This window comes from Staurois parvus, unplaced genomic scaffold, assembly GCF_062004578.1.
Source record: "Staurois parvus isolate SC_StPar_1 unplaced genomic scaffold, SC_StPar_1.0 ptg000262l, whole genome shotgun sequence".
Classification (NCBI taxonomy): domain Eukaryota; kingdom Metazoa; phylum Chordata; class Amphibia; order Anura; family Ranidae; genus Staurois; species Staurois parvus.
In genome coordinates, this window is record NW_028318058.1 from 8,905,699 (window position 1) to 8,927,169 (window position 21,471).

At 42.1% G+C, this 21,471-nt stretch overlaps 1 protein-coding gene and 1 long non-coding RNA gene across 2 annotated transcripts in view; one reads left to right on the forward strand and one right to left on the reverse strand.

Annotated features, from left to right (window-relative positions):
• The window catches only part of LOC149459385 (uncharacterized), a 199,138-nt gene extending 195,092 nt beyond the window's left edge, over positions 1-4,046 (reverse strand). The window contains exon 1 of the long non-coding RNA XR_016313293.1: positions 3,803-4,046. This is a non-coding gene — a long non-coding RNA (uncharacterized LOC149459385). The remainder of the gene's footprint in view (positions 1-3,802) is intronic.
• A 16,921-nt stretch (positions 4,047-20,967) lies between these two features.
• Positions 20,968-21,471, forward strand: part of LOC149459387 (E3 SUMO-protein ligase RanBP2-like) — a gene marked incomplete at its 3' end in the record, with an annotated part of 153,268 nt that continues 152,764 nt past the window's right edge. The window contains exon 1 of the mRNA XM_089681224.1: positions 20,968-21,137. Within this exon, the coding sequence (XP_089537350.1) occupies positions 21,066-21,137 (72 nt within the window). The remainder of the gene's footprint in view (positions 21,138-21,471) is intronic.

The following is a 21,471-nucleotide window of genomic DNA, read 5'->3' on the forward strand; positions in this document are numbered from 1 at the left end:
TTTATGTATGGATCTGAGTATTCTGTTTTTATTATAAAAGTGCAGTATTACCCATTTATTTTTTCCCCCTTATTTAGCTTTATTTACTTTGTTCAAGCCTGACACTTTAGCTAGAGGGTCAAGATTGTATGAAACCCTACAGTTGCTGAAACACTAAACACCCTCAGCAGATGGCAGTATGAGATCTGGCAGTTGACAGCAGCTGGTATTTTTCAGGAGACCCCTGACTGTCTCCTTGTACTGTACATTGTAATTGTATCCCCCCTTATTTATATTCTGACAAATTCCAAGCCAACACACACGTTTTTCGACAAGTTACTAAATTGGTTACATAAATAAAATGTTACTGCTGGTTTCACTAATACCAAGGTGTAAGTAAAGGCAAACCAGCACACAGCCTAACTAGAAGAGGGTGTATAACTTTAGCAGGTTGCAGAAAAGATTTGGCACTCCTACTGACAGGGTTGCTTTAAATCCCAGCTTCAGGAAAATGAAGAAAAAGAATCCATACGTGCAGTGGGGCCCCCTGCACTCCAATTGCTGAATGATCATTGCAGAGCAGGCTGTATCATTTACCTATTTTCCCGTTCCAGTGCCCTCCTTCTGCCCATAGCTCTGGTCTGTTGTGCATTAAGGTACAGAGCAATAAAAAAAAAAACAAAAAACTAGCAAAGATTGTAATGCTTACCTGCTTTATCCTAAACAGATTTGGATGGCGGTTTACTTTTATAGTTACTCTCCTGTCAAAATTAAAATACAGAAGTGGACATTAACCACTTGCCCTCCAGAGGATTTACCCCCCCCCCCCCTTTCTGATTAGGCCATATTTTGCGATATGGCGCTGCGTTACTTTAACTCATACAGTGGGGCAAAAAAGTATTTAGTCAGCCACCAATTGTGCAAGTTCTCCCACTTAAAAAAAATGAGAGAGGCCTGTAACTGGCATCATAGGTAGACCTCAACTATGAGAGAGAAAATGTGAAAAAAAAATCCAGGCAATCACATTAGCTAATTTGGAAAGAATTTATTTGCAAATTATGGTGGAAAATAAGTATTTGGTCACCTACAAACAAGCAAGATTTCTGGCTCTCACAGACCTGTACCTTCTTCTTCTTTAAGAGGCTCCTCTGTCCTGCACTCATTACCTGTATCAATGGCACCTGTTTGAACTTATCAGTATAAAAGACACCTGTCCACAACCTCAAAACAGTCACACTCCAAACTCCACTATGGTGAAGACCAAAGAGCTGTCGAAGGACACCAGAAACAAAATTGTAGACCTGCACCAGGCTGGGAAGACTGAATCTGCAATAGGCAAGCAGCTCGGTGTGAAAAAATCAACTATGGGAGCAATAATTAGAAAATGGAAGACATACAAGACCACTGATAATCTCCCTCGATCTGGGGCTCCACGCAAGATCTCACCCCGTGGGGTCAAAATGATCACAAGAACGGTGAGCAAAAATCCCAGGACCACACAGGGGGACCTAGTGAATGACCTGCAGAGAGCTGGGACCAACGTAACAAAGGCTACCATCAGTAACACACTACGGCGCCAGGGACTCAGATGCTGCAGTGCCAGATGTGTCCCCCTGCTTAAGCCAGTACATGTCTGGGCCCGCCTGAAGTTTGCTAGAGAGCATTTGGATGATCCAGAAGAGGATTGGGAGAATGTCATATCGTCAGATGAAACCAAAATAGAACTGTTTGGTAGAAACACAACTCGTTGTGTTTGGAGGAGAGAGAATGCTGAGTTGCATCCAAAGAACACCATACCTACTGTGAAGCATGGGGGTGGCAACATCATGCTTTGGGGCTGTTTCTCCACAAAGGGACCAGGACGACTGATCCATGTACAGGACAGATTGAATGGGGCCATGTATCGTGAGATTTTGAGTGCAAACCTCCTTCCATCAGCAAGGGCATTGAAGATGAAACGTGGCTGAGTCTTCCAACATGACAATGATCCCAAACATACCACCCGGGTAACGAAGGCGTAGCTTTGTAAGAAGCATTTCAAGGTCCTGGAGTGGCCTAGCTAGTCTCCAGATCTCAACACCATAGAAAACCTTTGGAGGGAGTTGAAAGTCCGTGTTGCCCAGCGACAGCCCCAAAACATCACTGCTCTAGAGGAGATCTGCATGGAGGAATGGGCCAACATGCCAGCAACAGTGTGTGCCAACATTGTGAAGACTTACAGGAAACGTTTGACCTCTGTCATTGCCAACAAAGGATATATAACAAAGTATTGAGATGAACTTTTGATATTGACCAAATACTTATTTTCCACCATAATTTGCAAATAAATTCTTTCCAAATCAGCCAATGTGATTGTCTGGATTTTTTTTTCTCATTTTGTCTTTCATAGTTGAGGTCTACCTATGATGCCAATTACAGGCCTCTCTCATCTTTTTAAGTGGGAGAACTTGCACAATTGGTGGCTGACTAAATACTTTTTTGCCCCACTGTAATTGGAATGAATTAAGTTTGTCATTTTTTTGCCCACAAATAGAGCTTTCTTTCGGTGGTATTTGATCATCTCTGCGGTTTTTTTTTTGGTTTTTTTTGGGGGTTTTTTTTGGGGTTTTTTTGCGCTATAAACAAACGACTGACAATTTTGAAAAAAAATATATATTTTTTACGTTTTGTTATAAAACATATTCAATAAAAAAACCCAAATTCTTTCATACATTTTGTCCAAAATATATATTGGTTTACATGAAAGTCAGTGTCTACAAATGGCGGTATATATACTGGAATTTGAATTTTTTTATACTAGTAAAGGTGGCGATAAGCAACTTATAGTGGGACTTTGGGACTGTGGCGGGCATTCTGACACTGAGTGGAAACTGACTAACAGACCCTGACATCCCCAGTGACACAAATACAGTTATCAGTGCTAATAAAAAGCACTGACAATGTACTAATCACACGGCAGGAAGGGGTTAACATCTGGGGCGATCAAAGGTTTAACTGTGTGCTGTGTTGTGTTTTACTAGGGAGACATGCTGCTTTGTACCTCTGCTGTGCAGAGAGATACAAAGCAGAATGTCCATGCTGACAGGAGAGGAATCTGTTATTTTTCACACAGATCTCTCCCCTCTCAGCCCAACCGACGAGTCCCAGCTGACATCCCGATCAGCCTATAGTGGTGCTGGTAGAGCATGCGCAGATTTTGCACTGCCCTGCTGCAGTACTTCTGCTATAGGGCGGAGGGCACATGGTTAAGCAACAGTGAAACTTTTGGGGATTGTTTTTGTGTTTCCATTTGTTCTTTTCCTGTTGATTTAGGTTACATTAAAAAGTTGAGCTTTTGCAAACCATTGCAGAATTCCTTTAATCCTTTTGCTACTAGAGCCTTTTCTGCACACATTTAAAAAATAATAATTTTAGGCCTGAAGAGTACATAACAAAACATATATACAGTTGCAAGAAAAAGTATGTGAACCCCTTGCGATTACGTGGAGTTTTGCATGAATTGGGCATAAAATGTGCTCTGAACGTCATCTAAGTCACAACAATAGAAGAACACAGTCTGCTGAACATAATACTACACAAACATTAGATGTTGCCATGGTGTAATTGCACATAACATGTAAACATTCACAGTGCAGGGAGGAAAAAGTATGTGAACCTTTGGACTTAAAACCTGGTTGACCCTCCTTTGGCAGCAATAACCTCAACCAAACGTTTCCTGTACACTTAAGTCCGCACAACAGAAGGTATTCCAATATGGTAGAAATCACCTGGTACAAAACAGTCCTGGATGCTCCGTAAAAGGGTAGTACAATAATGCACTTACCAGAAGTACATACAAACTGAGCGTTGTATGTAACATATCCGTGAGGTCATCAAGGTCTGGTCACTGGTATGGCGTCATCTAGGGCTTGTAGTGGGTTCCCAGGAATGGTGTCACTCACGCTTGGGGGCCACATCAAACTCACCAGAGGGTCCAACATTGTCCAGACTCCTGAAGCTGCTCCACCTTAAATGGCTCGAAACATAACGAGCCCGGGAGGCAAAATAGTGCTAATAGTGTAGTAACGTTTATTTAGGGATCCAAAAACATCAATAAACTGCAGGACACTCACATGTAGCAGAGCATTTGGCTTGAGGTATATCCCCATAAAAAGCAATAAATCATAAGGTTGGCGTCAAATTGAGGGATTCCCCTGACATGTTTCGTGCGGATTGCACATTATCAAAGGGGTGAATCCTCTCAATGAGACATATTGCCGCGCATGCGCAGTGGCCGCCACGCGCCGCTACGCGTAACTGCGCATGCGCGAGTGACGTCACACGCCGTGGCCATATTGGAGTCAGCCTGCATCGAGAGACACAGTGCCAACCAGCCAGCCATCCTCCCAGCAGACACGTCTCACCCCGCCGCCACTGCGCAAGCGCCAGCAGACGCAGCCGCAGGGGGGACTGTCATAATAGATAGGATGCAAAGAGGTAAAGTCAAGGGATTGAACACTATACCTCACGGCAATAGAATACATCCCCCAATCCCGGGAACACACAGACCGAACCCCATTAACATACACACCTATGCAACAGGGTATGTGTCCCAAGAATTGAATAGACGGACTCCAATTTATTGAAGCCCCTCTGCATATGCACTCATTAGTATTTCACAGGAGTTGAATTGTACTCCATTCCCGCGAATATATCTTTATGGGCATATAAAACCTATTTTGTTCTACAGTAAAGTATCATGTGCATAAAATCAACTTATAAAATCAACATATAAAAAAAATGCAATAATCCTAAAAATCCAATGTATAGGATAAGGTAAAACAATATATAACAAACATACAGGAGGCAAATAAAAATTAAAAATGAGTCCATAAAAACATGTGCAATAATAATAACTCCTATTAAGGAGTAGGAAATGACACCGCCTTAAATAGTATCATTAAAGAGTCTCAAACATAATGTAAAATCCATATATTAGTAATGCTAGGGTCTGGTATTTAAGTACCAATATATGCGTAATATTTAGTGGAAAAATATAATCAAATGGAGGCTTAAAAATTATTTAATTTCTGATGGGCCGTAATCAACTATTGTCTATGAAACGGTTTATGTCCAAATCCACATTCAAGCCATGTGGGGATAAGGACTTCATGTCCACTATCCATTTTGTTTCAAGTTGAGACACGGCCCTTCTCTTGTGTCCCCCCCTCCAGTGAGGTGTAATAGAATCAATGGCAGTAAATTTTAATAGTGTAGGGTCTCTATCATGATAGTCCCTGAAATGCTTAGAGAGTGAGTGGTACTTGAAACCCTTCTTAATGTTATTAAAATGTTCCCTTAAACGGTCCCTCAGGTGTCTTGTGGTCCGTCCAATATACTGAAGCCCACAAGAGCATTCCAAAAGATAGACCGTATGCGTACTGTTGCATGTGATTAGTGGTCGTATAATATAGTTTCTACCCGTCACATTTGATATGAATTCTTTAATTCTTGTTTTGCGTATCCCATTATATCGACAGGCTATGCATTTATTACACGGGTAAAAACCCACTAAACCAAAGGTTGAAGACATATTTTTCGGTGGGTCCACCACATTAGGAGCAACAGTGAGTCGTAGTGGTGTGGATTTCCGAAAAGAGATCTCAGGAAAAGCTGGGATCACCTCACTCAAAACCGGGTCACTTTTCAGGATATCCCAATTTCTTCTGATCACCTTCGCTACATCCCTATACTGAATAGAAAAATCCGTAATAAACGGGCAGAATGTCAGGTCTGACTTTCCTAGTTGCTGTTAAAAGGTTAGCCCTCTCCATGTGACCAACTTCATTAATGGTCCGATCCAGAGTGTTTATATCATAACCTTTCTCCACGAATCTGTGTTTGAGTACACCTGCCTGATCTAAATAGTCTGATATATTCGTACAATTCCTCCTTATTCTAAGGAACTGTCCTTTTGGGATATTACCCAACCAGGTCAGGTGATGGCAACTGTCTATTGGAATAAACGCATTCCTATCTGTTTTTTTAAAAAACGTTTTAGTAATAATATTATTGCCATTATTCATTAAAACAAGGTCTAAAAAGTGTATCTCTTTACAATCGTATTCATAAGATAATTTGATATTTAAATTATTATCGTTAAGAGTAATAAAAAATTTTTTTAGGGAGAATTCGTCCCCTTGCCATAACAGAAAAACATCATCTATATAACGCTTATAGAAAATGAGGGAGGGCCACTCTCGGGCAAATATCAGGTCTTCCTCCCACCTGGCCATAAACAAATTGGCCAGGCTGGGGGCAAACTTAGCCCCCATAGCAACACCGGTGACCTGTCGGTAAAAGGAGTGGTCAAACCAAAAGTAATTTCGGTGCATAGCAAAAGACAGTAGATCTGAAATGAATTCTTTTTGTTGCTTAGGGATATCTCCCATTGTATCAAAGTAAAATTGAACAGCCTCCATTCCATCGCTGTGCTTTATATTACTATATAGGGCTGACACATCCGCTGTGACCAGATATGTATTCTCATTAACTGTAAAGTAGTTTAGATCAGTCAATATTTGTTTGGTATCTTTTAAGTATGCCGGTGTGGTTTTAACCAAAGGTTGTAAAAATCTATCTATATATTCACCAATCCATGAATTAAGTGACCCGATCCCGCTTATGATTGGTCTCCCTGGGGGGCACACAGGATCTTTATGGATCTTTGGTAGGCAATACAATACTGGAAGTCTAGGCGCTACTGGGCATAAATATGCCTTTTCCTTCTTGTTAATGATCCCTTTATTAAATCCCTGATTAATAATTTTCTTAAGCTCACTCTTATATTTGAGTATTGGGTTATTGGGGAGTGGTTGGTATGTTTCCCGATCATCAAGCAGTTTATATGCTTGAATCATATAGTCTTCTTTATCCATGATGACCACTCCGCTCCCTTTGTCGGCTGGCCTTATTAAGTCCGCACAACAGAAGGTATTCCAATATGGTAGAAATCACCTGGTACAAAACAGTCCTGGATGCTCTGTAAAAGGGTAGTACAATAATGCACTTACCAGAAGTACATACAAACTGAGCGTTGTATGTAACAAATCCGTGAGGTCATCAAGGTCTGGTCACTGGTATGACGTCATCTAGGGCTTGTAGTGGGTTCCCAGGAATGGTGTCACTCACGCTTGGGGGCCACATCAAACTCACCAGAGGGTCCAACGTTGTCCAGACTCCTGAAGCTGCTCCACCTTAAATGGCTCGAAACATAACGAGCCCGGGAGGCAAAATAGTGCTAATAGTGTAGTAACGTTTATTTAGGGATCCAAAAACATCAATAAACTGCAGGACACTCACATGTAGCAGAGCATTTGGCTTGAGGTATATCCCCATAAAAAGCAATAAATCATAAGGTTGGCGTCAAATTGAGGGATTCCCCTGACATGTTTCGTGCGGATTGCACATTATCAAAGGGGTGAATCCTCTCAATGAGACGCTCTTCTAAATACATATTGCCGCACATGCGCAGTGGCCGCTACGCGTAACTGCGCATGCGCGAGTGACGTCACACGCCGCGGCCATATTGGAGTCAGCCTGCATCGAGAGACACAGTGCCAACCAGCCAGCCATCCTCCCTGCAGACACGTCTCACCCCGCCGCCACTGCGCACGCGCCAGCAGACGCAGCCGCAGGGGGGACTGTCATAATAGATAGGATGCAAAGAGGTAAAGTCAAGGGGTTGAACACTATACCTCACGGCAATAGAATACATCCCCCAATCCCGGGAACACACAGACCGAACCCCATTAACATACACACCTATGCAACAGGGTATGTGTCCCAAGAATTGAATAGACGGACTCCAATTTATTGAAGCCCCTCTGCATATGCACTCATTAGTATTTCACGCTTGGGGGCCACATCAAACTCACCAGAGGGTCCAACGTTGTCCAGACTCCTGAAGCTGCTCCACCTTAAATGGCTCGAAACATAACGAGCCCATACATATATTGATGTTCACAGGTTTACCCGTAGACTGTCATTAAACAGGTATTTCTTAACTCATTAACAAGAAGGAAAAGGCATATTTATGCCCAGTAGCGCCTAGACTTCCAGTATTGTATTGCCTACCAAAGATCCATAAAGATCCTGTGTGCCCCCCAGGGAGACCAATCATAAGCGGGATCGGGTCACTTAATTCACGGATTGGTGAATATATAGATAGATTTTTACAACCTTTGGTTAAAACCACACCGGCATACTTAAAAGATACCAAACAAATATTGACTGATCTAAATTACTTTACAGTTAATGAGAATACATATCTGGTCACAGCGGATGTGTCAGCCCTATATAGTAATATAAAGCACAGCGATGGAATGGAGGCTGTTCAATTTTACTTTGATACAATGGGAGATATCCCTAAGCAACAAAAAGAATTCATTTCAGATCTACTGTCTTTTGCTATGCACAGAAATTACTTTTGGTTTGACCACTCCTTTTACCGACAGGTCACCGGTGTTGCTATGGGGGCTAAGTTTGCCCCCAGCCTGGCCAATTTGTTTATGGCCAGGTGGGAGGAAGACCTGATATTTGCCCGAGAGTGGCCCTCCCTCATTTTCTATAAGCGTTATATAGATGATGTTTTTCTGTTATGGCAAGGGGACGAATTCTCCCTAAAAAAATTTTTTATTACTCTTAACGATAATAATTTAAATATCAAATTATCTTATGAATACGATTGTAAAGAGATACACTTTTTAGACCTTGTTTTAATGAATAATGGCAATAATATTATTACTAAAACGTTTTTTAAAAAAACAGATAGGAATGTGTTTATTCCAATAGACAGTTGCCATCACCTGACCTGGTTGGGTAATATCCTAAAAGGACAGTTCCTTAGAATAAGGAGGAATTGTACGAATATATCAGACTATTTAGATCAGGCAGGTGTACTCAAACACAGATTCGTGGAGAAAGGTTATGATATAAACACTCTGGATCGGACCATTAATGAAGTTGGTCACATGGAGAGGGCTAACCTTTTAACAGCAACTAGGAAAGTCAGACCTGACAGATTCTGCCCGTTTATTACGGATTTTTCTATTCAGTATAGGGATGTAGCGAAGGTGATCAGAAGAAATTGGGATATCCTGAAAAGTGACCCGGTTTTGAGTGAGGTGATCCCAGCTTTTCCTGAGATCTCTTTTTGGAAATCCACACCACTACGACTCACTGTTGCTCCTAATGTGGTGGACCCACCGAAAAATATGTCTTCAACCTTTGGTTTAGTGGGTTTTTACCCGTGTAATAAATGCATAGCCTGTCGATATAATGGGATACGCAAAACAAGAATTAAAGAATTCAAATCAAATGTGACGGGTAGAAACTATATTATACGACCACTAATCACATGCAACAGTACGCATACGGTCTATCTTTTGGAATGCTCTTGTGGGCTTCAGTATATTGGACGGACCACAAGACACCTGAGGGACCGTTTAAGGGAACATTTTAATAACATTAAGAAGGGTTTCAAGTACCACTCACTCTCTAAGCATTTCAGGGACTATCATGATAGAGACCCTACACTATTAAAATTTACTGCCATTGATTCTATTACACCTCACTGGAGGGGGGGACACAAGAGAAGGGCCGTGTCTCAACTTGAAACAAAATGGATAGTGGACATGAAGTCCTTATCCCCACATGGCTTGAATGTGGATTTGGACATAAACTGTTTCATAGACAATAGTTGAATACGGCCCATCAGAAATTAAATAATTTTTAAGTCTCCATTTGATATTTTTCCACTAAATATTACGCATATATTGGTACTTAACAAATACCAGACACTAGCATTACTAATATATGGATTTTACATTATGTTTGAGACTCTTTAATGATACTATTTAAGGCGGTGTCATTTCCTACTCCTTAATAGGAGTTATTATTATTGCACATGTTTTTATGGACTCATTTTTAATTTTTATTTGCCTCCTGTATGTTTGTTATATATTAATGTTTTACCTTATCCTATACATTGGATTTTTAGGATTATTGCATTTTTTATATGTTGATTTTATAAGTTGATTTTATGCACATGATACTTTACTGTAGAACAAAATAGGTTTTATATGCCCATAAAGATATATTCGCGGGAATGGAGTACAATTCAACTCCTGTGAAATACTAATGAGTGCATATGCAGAGGGGCTTCAATAAATTGGAGTCCGTCTATTCAATTCTTGGGACACATACCCTGTTGCATAGGTGTGTATGTTAATGGGGTTCGGTCTGTGTGTTCCCGGGATTGGGGGATGTATTCTATTGCCGTGAGGTATAGTGTTCAACCCCTTGACTTTACCTCTTTGCATCCTATCTATTATGACAGTCCCCCCTGTGGCTGCGTCTGCTGGCGCTTGCGCAGTGGCGGCGGGGTGAGACGTGTCTGCTGGGAGGATGGCTGGCTGGTTGGCACTGTGTCTCTCGATGCAGGCTGACTCCAATATGGCCACGGCGTGTGACGTCACTCGCGCATGCGCAGTTACGCGTAGCGGCACGTGGCGGCCACTGCGGATGCGCGGCAATATGTATTTAGAAGAGCGTCTCATTGAGAGGATTCACCCCTTTGATAATGTGCAATCCGCACGAAACATGTCAGGGGAATCCCTCAATTTGACGCCAACCTTATGATTTATTGCTTTTTATGGGGATATACCTCAAGCCAAATGCTGTGCTACATGTGAGTGTCCTGCAGTTTATTGATGTTTTTGGATCCCTAAATAAACGTTACTACACTATTAGCACTATTTTGCCTCCCGGGCTCGTTATGTTTCGAGCCATTTAAGGTGGAGCAGCTTCAGGAGTCTGGACAACGTTGGACCCTCTGGTGAGTTTGATGTGGCCCCCAAGCGTGAGTGACACCATTCCTGGGAACCCACTACAAGCCCTAGATGACGCCATACCAGTGACCAGACCTTGATGACCTCACGGATTTGTTACCTACAACGCTTAGTTTGTATGTACTTCTGGTAAGTGCATTATTGTACTACCCTTTTACGGAGCATCCAGGACTGTTTTGTACCAGGTGATTTCTACCATATTGGAATACCTTCTGTTGTGCGGACTTAAGTGTACCACATATGAACACTCTCTATGAACACATCTCAGCTGTTGTTCTATCTGGTTATTGCTACATTATTTATCTAAAGCGCTGCATTACTAAGACTTTTATGTTGATTACTGAGGTGCTGTGGTATGCCTTTTTATGCTAGCAGCTTTTCCTACTAATTTTTCATTTTTACTAAGTTGTTATATTGAGTTGCGCTCATTCCAATCTGTTTAGTTAAACGTTTCCTGTAGTTGCAGATCAGACCTGCACAACGATCTGGAGTAGTTTTGGACCACTCCTCTTCACAAAACTGTTTCAGTGTAGCAATATTCTTGGGATGTCTGGTGTGAATCGCTCTCTTAAGGTCATGCTACAGCATTTCAATCTGGTTGAGGTCAGGACTCTGACTGGGCCACTCCAGAAAGCGTATTCTGTGCTGTTGCAGCCATTGTTTTGTTGAATTACTTGTATGCTTTGGGTCATTGTCCTGTTGCATCACCCATCCTCTGCGGAGCTTTAGTTGGCGGACAGATGGTCGTACGTTTTCCTGCAAAATGTCTTGATAAACTCTGGAATTCATTTTCCCATCAATGACAACAATCTGTCCAGGCCCTGAGGCAGCAAAGCAGCCCCAAACCATGATGCTCCTAGATTGTAAGCTCGAAAGAGCAGGGCTCTCAATCTCCTCATGTTTTGCAGTGTATTGGTATTGTTCTGTCACATGTTCTGTCCCCCTTTGTAATGTACAGCGCTGAGCGAACTATTGGCGCTTTATAAATACTGTATAATAATAATGATGCTCCCTCCGCCATGTTTTACAGTGGGGATGAGGTTTTGATGTTAGTGTGCTGTGCCTTTTTTTCTCCACACATAGTGTTGTGTGTTCTTCCCAAACAACTCAATCTTGGTTTCATCTGTCCACAGTATATTTTGCCAGTAGTGCTGTGGAACATCCAGGTGCTCTTTTGCAAACTTCAAACGTGCTGCAATATTCTTTTTGGACAGCAATGGCTTCCTCCGTGGTGTCCTCCCATGTACTCCATTCTTGTTTAATGTTTTCCTTATTGTAGATGTGTCAACAAAAATGTTAGCATGTGCCAGAGATTGCTGTAGGTCTTTAGCTGACACTCTTGGATTCTTCTTTACCTCATGCAGCATTCTGCGCTGTGCTCTTGCAGCCATTTTTACAGGATGACCACGCCTAGGGAGAGTAGCAACAGTGCTAAACTTTCTCCATTTGTAGACAGTCTGTCTTACCGTGGACACATGAACATCAAGGCTTTTGGAGATAATTTTGTAACCCTCTCCAGCTTCATGCAAGTCAACAATTCTTGATCGTAGGTCTTCTGAGAGCTCTTTTCTGCGATGCATGGTTCACATCAGACAGTGCTTCTTGAAACCAGTAAACCCAAAACAAGTGTGTGTTTTTTAAGGGCAGGACAGCTGTCAGCAACACATCCAATATCCTCACACTGATTGGAGTCAAGGTTGGCTCACTCCTGGCTCCAATTAGCTCTGGGAGAAGTCATTAAGCTAGGGCCTCACATACTTTTTTCTTCCCTGCACTGTGAATGTTTACATGTTATGTGCAATTAAACCATGGCAACATCTAATGTTTGTGTAGTATTATGTTCAGCAGACTGTGTTCTTCTATTGTTGTGACTTAGATGACGTTCAGAGCACATTTTATGCCCAATTCATGCAAAACTCCACGTAATCCCAAGGGGTTCACATACTTTTTCTTGCAACTGTATTTTTATTTTAAAGCAGACACCCTAGAGAATAAAGTAGTAGTAGTTCCAATTTTTTATGTCACATGATATTGGTGCAACAGTTTATGAAACACAAAATGTCAGTAAAAAATACACTAAAGATAAATATAGAGCACATAAACGCAACATATTACCCAATTTTTGGTAAAATATAAAAGATGAGGTTGTATCGAGCCAGACATGTCAAACATAAAAATCATGAAATCGCGACATCACTACCCTATATTTTCCATATACAATGCTTTAAAAGCCCCTACAGGTCATCAGTTTAGTGTTACTGAATAATGGGCGTAGGAATTATTGCTCTTACTCCGGCGTGCGTGGCGATGTAATGTGTATCCCAATAAACATTTTCTTGCGTAGGCACCCCCGATGTGTCCATTTACGTTTTGTGTGGGTGAAATGCTTGGGTGTACCTTTTTAATTTTTTTTATACATTTTTTTTCTCAACACTTATCCAGTCAGACACACAGTAATTCTATTAGTTTTACTGCCACCTACAGGAGGTTGGGACACTGGCAAATAAAAAAACAAAAAAGGCAGCTTTGAAGGCCTTACTCTGACCTCACTCGACTGGATGTGTTGGGCTAGCCTGGAATATGACCTTTGGGCACTGGGCTCTGCGTTGTGACACTTTTCAGACCTGAGTGTACTGTGTTAGCTGTGGAGTGCATTCAAGGTCCAAAGCACCATGTATGACCCTGTCTCTGAATACTTGCTTAATAATGTTGGATGAGCTGAAGCACTGGGAGCTACTTAACTGTTGCACCATTGATCAATATTTTGAATTTCCTGCCGCTGTTGGCTTATTATGATGGTTGGGTTTCAGGGATCGAGTACTTTCCTCATTTGTTGAGTGGGTGGAGTTTTTAGCACTCTCTTTCCTGCTAGTCAACCTGTAGGAAGCCTCATCCTGTTGCTTGCTGTTTCTCCAGAGGCACTACAGGAATTTCAGGTCTCTCGTCAATGTGAACTGCCCACACAATGACCTGGTCACATCAGGCCACCTGAAACTCTCTACAACCCCTACTGCCCAGGTTTGTGAGTTATTGAAGACTTGTTACACTTTAAGCCTAGTTGTAGTAGTCCTGTGCAAGTGCAAAATATCTTCACTACAACAAGCAGTGGATAGTCCTACTGCCACAGGTGATCTCACATATACTCCCCTAATGGTAATGTGAGCATTTATCTAGTATAAATACAATATACCCCCATGCACTGCCACACCCTCAGTAAAAGATATGAGTTGCTGCAGACACCTAATTGTGTTCCCACAAACCTATATAAATGAACTGAGAAAGGAGGCTGCACTAATCTCAATAATAAAAATTAAAAAAACCGTGTACCAAAATAAAGTAAACTCCTGGCTGACTGCAGTGTACAAAAGTAAGTGAAGTAAACACCCAGCCGACCCCTTCTATGAAAAACTGCAAAATGTGCCTAAAATAAATACCTTTCACACAATAATAATCAAAGATAAAGCAGTGAGTGCCGTGCTACCACATAATCATAAATAATAAAATGTAGTGTGATAATACACAAATACAATTAAGATATATAAATAACAGTGAAAGCATAAAACATACAAGTGATATTAATAGTAAAAACCCAGCTGAGTGCCTAACAAATAGCACATAATAATCAATATCAAAGGTGCAAAACCTAGTGATGAATACATATCTATAAAACAGATGCAAAATAGTCTCTTGGTGAAAAATGTCTTCAAACTAAAATCAGTGCACTAGTGATCTTCAAATTTAAACACAAATTGTGCTCCTCCACCAGCTGGCGTGCACGCTCACCTCAGGGTGTTTACTTTATTTTTGTACACTGCTTTTTAATTTTTAATATTAATGGAGTAGTGCAGCATCCATTTTCAGTTCATTTATCAATTTCAATAAGAGTAAACCAAAGCCTGTATTCTAGAACCTGATATCACTATAATTGTGTCATCTTCGTCAGTTTCCACCATCATCTCTGTCAGATTCTGATCCTTCTGAGTCCCAAGATCAAGCCAAGTCTGAGGGCTTGGTCAAAATCTCTGATTCTGAGCCCCAACAATCCTCCTTTGAAGAGGCCAATATTGAGCCACCAGCTGATGACTCCGATATCCAAGAAATTATCTCAGACTTGATTGATACAGTTTGTACTAACCTGCATCTAGAGGACCAGTCTGCTATTCCAGGCCTAATGCAGGCCATAGATGGGTTGAAAATCGGCCGAAAATAAAATCGGCCGATTTTCGGATCGTTAGTGGGCTATTTGTTCGGCCGTTTTTTGGTATTTTGGAAGATTTTTTTTATAAAAAGTTGGAAAAAAAATCGGCGCTTGAGCAGTGCAAGAAGAAGACAAAAAGAAGAAAAAGAAGAAGAGGATGAAGAAGAAGAGGAGGAAGAAGAAGAGGAAGAAGAAGAAATTCCAGTACGGCAAAAAGTGTCCCTGCAGAGAGCTCCGCTATTTCTTTGACAGTTCCTTGACATTTACAGCGGTTGCAACATTGTATCTATTTGTTTCCGAATAAAAACATCTGTATCCTAAATGGATACAAATAGATACATTGTTACAACCACTATAAATGTCAAAGAACTGTCAAAGAAATAGCAGAGCTCTCTGCAGGGACACTTTTTGCCAGCTGTAGACGGGATGAAAATCGGCCGATTTTTTTATTTTTTTACCATTCCTGTTAACGTCGGCCGCTTGAATGACCGATTTTTCGTTTTTTAAAAGAAAAATCGGCCGTTTTTCTCCCCGTCTATGGCCTGCATAAGGGACTCTTAGAGTTTCTGCAGCTGCTAAGACCCTTCACACGCACATGAACTTTAATGGTGTCCCAGTCTTAGTCCGTAGGGTTCAATATTGAGTTGGCCCACCCTTTGCAGCTATACCAGTTTCAACTCTTCTGGGAAGGCTGTCAACAAGGTTTAGGAGTGTGTCTATGGGAATGTTTGACCATTCTTCCAGAAGTGCATTTGCGAGGTCAGGCAATGATGTTGGATGAGAAGGCCTGGCTTGCAGTCTCCGCTCTAATTCATCCCAAAGGTGTTCTATCAGGTTGAGGTCAGGCTAGTCAAGTTCCTCCACTCCAAACTCGCTCATCCATGTCTTTATAGACTTTGCTTTGTGCACTGGTGCGCAGTCATGCTGGAACAGGAAGGAGCCATCCCCAAACTGTTCCCACAAAGTAGGGAGCATGAAACTGTCCAAAATGTCTTAGTATGCTGATGCCTTAAGAGTTCCATTCACTGGAACTAAGGGCCCAACCTCTGCAAAACAACCCCACACCATAATCCCCCCTCCATCAAACTTTACACTTGGCACAATGCAGCCAGGCAAGTACCATAGCGTGACTGTCAGTCACCGCTCTGTGCTCTTCCCCCCCAGTGCTAACAGGAGCCCTGGGCTGTGGAGGGGGAGGGAGCTGCTGGCTCAGGCTAAAGCAGCTTGCTGAGAGGCTGAGCCAGGTGCCACTCCAGACTCTGGGTTGGATCCTGACTTTAAAGTCAGGATCTTTCCCGAGCCTTAACCGGGTCAAAACAGGTCACAGGACTGCAGAACAAACTGTACTCCTGTGATCCACAGGAGAAGTACAGCCAAAAGAGCTTTAAAGCTTTAAGTCTTTCACTTTCAGAACATCCAAAACCAGTCCATCTGAGGGGTGAGCAACACAGTAAACAAATGGCAACAGGTCGAAGGAAACAGAGAACTAGGAACTGCCTACAGCTCAATGAGCCACCTGAAGGACCTTATGCTTGAAGCTGGCATCCAGACGAGGATGCAACATCCACCTGGTAGAACTTAGAGAATGTAGTAACAAAAAGCTAGGTGGCACACAAACACTGGATTAGAAGGAGGTTGAATTATAGGATACCTGTACTATATAATGTCCTGGGGGCATCATCCCAAACAATGTAAACTTTAATGCAAACAAATTAAATGGACTATGAACATGCTACTCAGGAGATCATGCATAATACCTAAAGCATAACAAGAAATATCCATTGATTCTCAGGTTTTTTTAAATTTATTATACAGTGAAATGTAAGAGTGCTTGGTCCAAAACAGCTTTTAATACATAGTTTAAATCCGAAAAGCAAAAAGAGCAAAAGTAAAGAGTCTGCATCCTAACACAACTGTGTCATGTCAACACATTGCTCGGGAACCACTTCATCAGGACTTGGATGCATGATGTAAATCTTCAGTATACCATGACAGTATACTAAAAAGACAGAGCTACAATATAGACCTCATTTTATGCAAACATATATACGTTCAAAAATATTCTATAAAAAAAAAATAGTAAAACCATATACACTGTTGAAAACACTGTCAACCATGCATACCCTCAGTCCAAAATAGTTGCCTACACATAAAAGCCCAAAGAGAGTATGCACATTTGGTCTGAAGAGGCTTTATAGTCTCCCCTGGCCTGTGGAGAGGCCCTGGAAGCACAGACTAAAAAGAGGGACAGTTACTAGTGGTCTAAAAAAATAAATATAAGTAATAAAATATAACAAAGAAATGAAATGGGGAAATAGAATCTACTCACTCGTAGTGAATACCCAGATCTCCAACTGCTACTAATATATAAATCATCATTTATGTCCTAAATGATAATCAAAGGAGTTGTCCATGCAGGAGATATAACCCCCAATAATCGCATCAATGGACAAACAATACAACCATCCTACAATAAGTAAACAAAAGAGTGAAGTAAACCAGAGCCTAAAAACTATCCCACACTCCATCGAGTTACCAAGTAGGCAGAGACAAAACTCCCAATATAAACTATACACTTAAAGAATTTGTAAACCCAACATTTCATGTTCCTGATATGTGCTTGATCTACCATATACTTCAGTGGTCCCCAAACTGTGGCCCTTTGCTTTCCTTTAACTGGCCCTTGGGTCATCATTCCTGCTATTGATACGAGACGCTTTTCATGCTACTCACACCAATAGTGAGGTAACATTCCTTCCCGATACCAACAATGGGGCATAATTCCTCCCATTATTCAACAATGACGCACCATTATGTCCACTTACACCAACAATGGGACATAACTTCTCCCATTGATACCAATGATGGGGCACTATTCCTCCCATTGACACCAAGAGTGGGGCACTGTTCCTTCCACTGACACCAAAAATGGGGCATTACTCCTTCCACTAATACTAATGTTGAAGCAATATTTCTGTTCCTTTCTGACCTTAGACACTCCCACCAAGACTGAGGCATTGTTACTCCCCTGACACCAGAGCATTTTCTACTTCCGCTAGTCACAGTCCAGCCCCTTAAAGTCTGAAGGACTATAAACTGGCTGTTTGTTTAGAAAGTTTGGAGACACCTGATGTATTTCTGGGAAAAAAGTATCCTATTCTTTCTACTGTATTGCTTCTGTTGTGTGAAATCCCTGATGTTTCTGCCAGTCCCTCTGTTTTCCTGTTAAAAACTAACCACACTAGGCATGAGAGCACAGCATGGTCAGTTCTCTATTTGTGCGGGGAACTCCGTCTGCTCTCCTCCAATGATCACCTGACACCCCCACCTGCACAGCTATTCACTGGGAAGATCAGGGTACTGCTGTTTCTCCTCCCTCAGCTATTATGCAGCTGAGAACAGAGGGAATGTGATCACTTATTAAAAAAAGGGAAAAAGGTATTTAGAATTTTTTTTAATATGTAAACTCAAATATTTTACCTTTCATTTTTATTTTAAAATGAATGGGTTTACATATCTTTTAAGTAGTTGGGTTAATATATAGAGTTTTAATGACACATGTTGCAAAACTGTGTTCAGGCATTAGGATTTGTTTTGCCCTCCATCATGAAGGGGTTCATATGTTTGGCCCTCTAATGCTAACCACCAACCTACACTATATTGACAAAAGTATTGGGCAGCCCTCCAAATCATTGTATTGGTGTTCCAATCACCTCCATGACCACAGGTATATAAAATCAAGCACCTATGCATGCAGACTTCTTCTACAAACATTTGTGAAAGAATGGGTCACTCTCAGGAGCTCAATGAATTCAAGCGTGGTACTGTGATAGGTTGTCACCTGTACAATAAGTCCATCTGTGAAATTTCCTTGCTACTAAATATTCCACGGTCAACCTTGTTAGTGGTATTATAACAAAGTGGAAGCAAATTGGAACAATGGCACCTCAGCCACAAAGTGATAGTCCATGTAAAATGACAGAGCCGGGGAAGTGCACAGTGCGCAGAAGTCACTGTTTGCAGAGTCAATAGCTAAAGTCCTCCAAACTTTGTGTGGCCTTCAGATTAGCACAACAGTGTGTAGAGAGATTCATGGAATAGGTTTCCATGGCCGAGCAGCTGTATCCAAGCCTTACATCATCAAGTGCAATGCAAAGCGTCGGATACAGTGGTGTAAAGCACACCGCCACTGGACTCTAGAGCAGTGGTGATGTGTTCTCTGGAGTGACAAATCACTGTTCTCTGTCTGGCAAACCGATGGATGTGTCTGGGTTTGGCGGTTGCCAGAACGGTACTTCTCTGACTGCACTCTGCCAAGTGTAAAGTTTGGTGGAGGGAGGATTATGGTGTGGGGTTGTTTTTCAGGGGCTGGGCTTGGCCCCTTAGTTCCAGTGAAGAGAACTCTTAAGGTGTCAGCATACCAAGACATTTTGGACAATTTCATACTCCCAACTTTGTGGGAACAGTTTGCGGATGGCCCCTTCCTGTTCCAACATGATTGTGCACCAGTGCAAAAAGTAAGGTCCATAAAGATATGGATGAGCGAGTTTGGGGTAGAGGAACTTGACTGGCCTGCACAGAGTCCTGACCACAACCCGATAGAACACCTTTGGGATGAATTAGAGCGGAGACTGCACGCCAGGCCTTCTCATCCGACATCATTGCCTGACCTCACAAATGCACTTCTGGAAGAATGGTCAAACATTCCCATAGACACACTCCTAAACCTTGTGGACAGCCTTCTCAGAAGAGCTGAAGCTGTTATAGCTGCAAAGGGTGGGTCAACTGAACATTGAACCCTACGGACTAAGACTGGGATGCCATTAAAGTTCATGTGTGAGTAAAGGCAGGCGTCCCAATACTTTTGGCAATATAGTGTATATATTCTACTGTCTTTCCTACTATTCATCTAAACATGCTTGGCCCTCTCATATCATGTGTGATACTACCCTGGGGAAGCAGAGTTATGACAGAGTTTTGCATGTGTGTGAAAGCAGAATTGTTCTTATCTAAATATACACTCACCGGACACTTTATTAGGTACACCTATTCAATTGCTTACTACCACAAATTGCTAATCAGCCAATCACATGGCAGCAACTCAATGCATTTAGGCATCTATACGTGGTGAAGATGACTTTCTGCAGTTTAAACCAAGCATCAGAATGGGGAAGAAAGGGGATTTAAGTGACTTTGAATGTGGCACGGTTGTTGGTGCCAGAAGGGCTGGTCTGAATATTTCAAAAACTGCTGATCTGCTGGGATTTTCACACACAACCATCTCTAGGGTTACAGAATGGTCCGAAACAGAGAAAATATCCAGTGAGTTGCAGTTATGTGGATGAGAATGCCTTGATGTCAGAGTAGAATGGGCAGACTGGTTGCTGCAACATTCAGATGGTAGGGTCAGAATCTGGTGTAAACAACATGAAAGCATGGATCCATCCTTCCTGGTATCAACGGTTCAGGCTGCTGGTGGTGGTGTAATGGTGTAGGGGAGATTTTATGGTGTACCTAATAAAGTGGGCAGAAACTGTAATCAATTCAATTAAAGTGACACATTAGAATGAAAAATCAATATAGAATTGTTAGTAATGATTCCTTCACGTTTGTCTGTGTGTAAGGGGGGTGGTAAAAAAAAAGCATATATAGTACATTTCCTTCTACCGATTTATAGCACATCTGACTAGTGAACTAGTGGTTCCATATGGAGAACACAACAGCACTGTGTCCGCAGCACCTAATCCTCGCACTAAGCACAGCCACTTCCGCCCGGAGTAGCGCACAGTTACATCCGCCCCCTAACTCTCGTACAGCGTATACGAGACTGCGCTAGACCCCGCCTAAGACCTCCTCGAGCCCCGGCCTCTTCAAACCAGAGGAAGTGACGTTCGGCGCATCAGATCCGTGGAGCCGCCAGGGCTGAGTGAGCGCCTTCCGGGAAGTGTGTGCTGAGTGCGGCTTATACGGGGCCGTGGTGTGTACACGGAGCGAGCAGGATGAGACGCAGTAAAGCGGACCTACAGAAATACATCGACAATGTCCAGAGCAGCGTCTCCTCTCCGCGGGAGGTAAGGCACACCCCCCGGCCTTCTCCCGGCATACACTACACTGCCAGGCTCAGAGCCCTCATACCGAGACTGTACACCTCTATGGGGACTCATTGTACACAGGCAGTGCCTCTTTTATCCCCAGGGGGCTCTGAGCACGTGGGGCCCAGCTCAGGGGTCTAGTGTTTATTAACCACTTCCCTACCAGGCACTTTCACCCCCTTCCTGCCCAGGCCAATTTTCAGCTTTCAGTGCTGTTGCACTTTGAGTGATAATTGCGCGGTCATGCAGCACTGTACCCATGTGACATTTGTACTTTTTTTCACACAAGTAGTGCTTTCTTTTGGTGGTATTT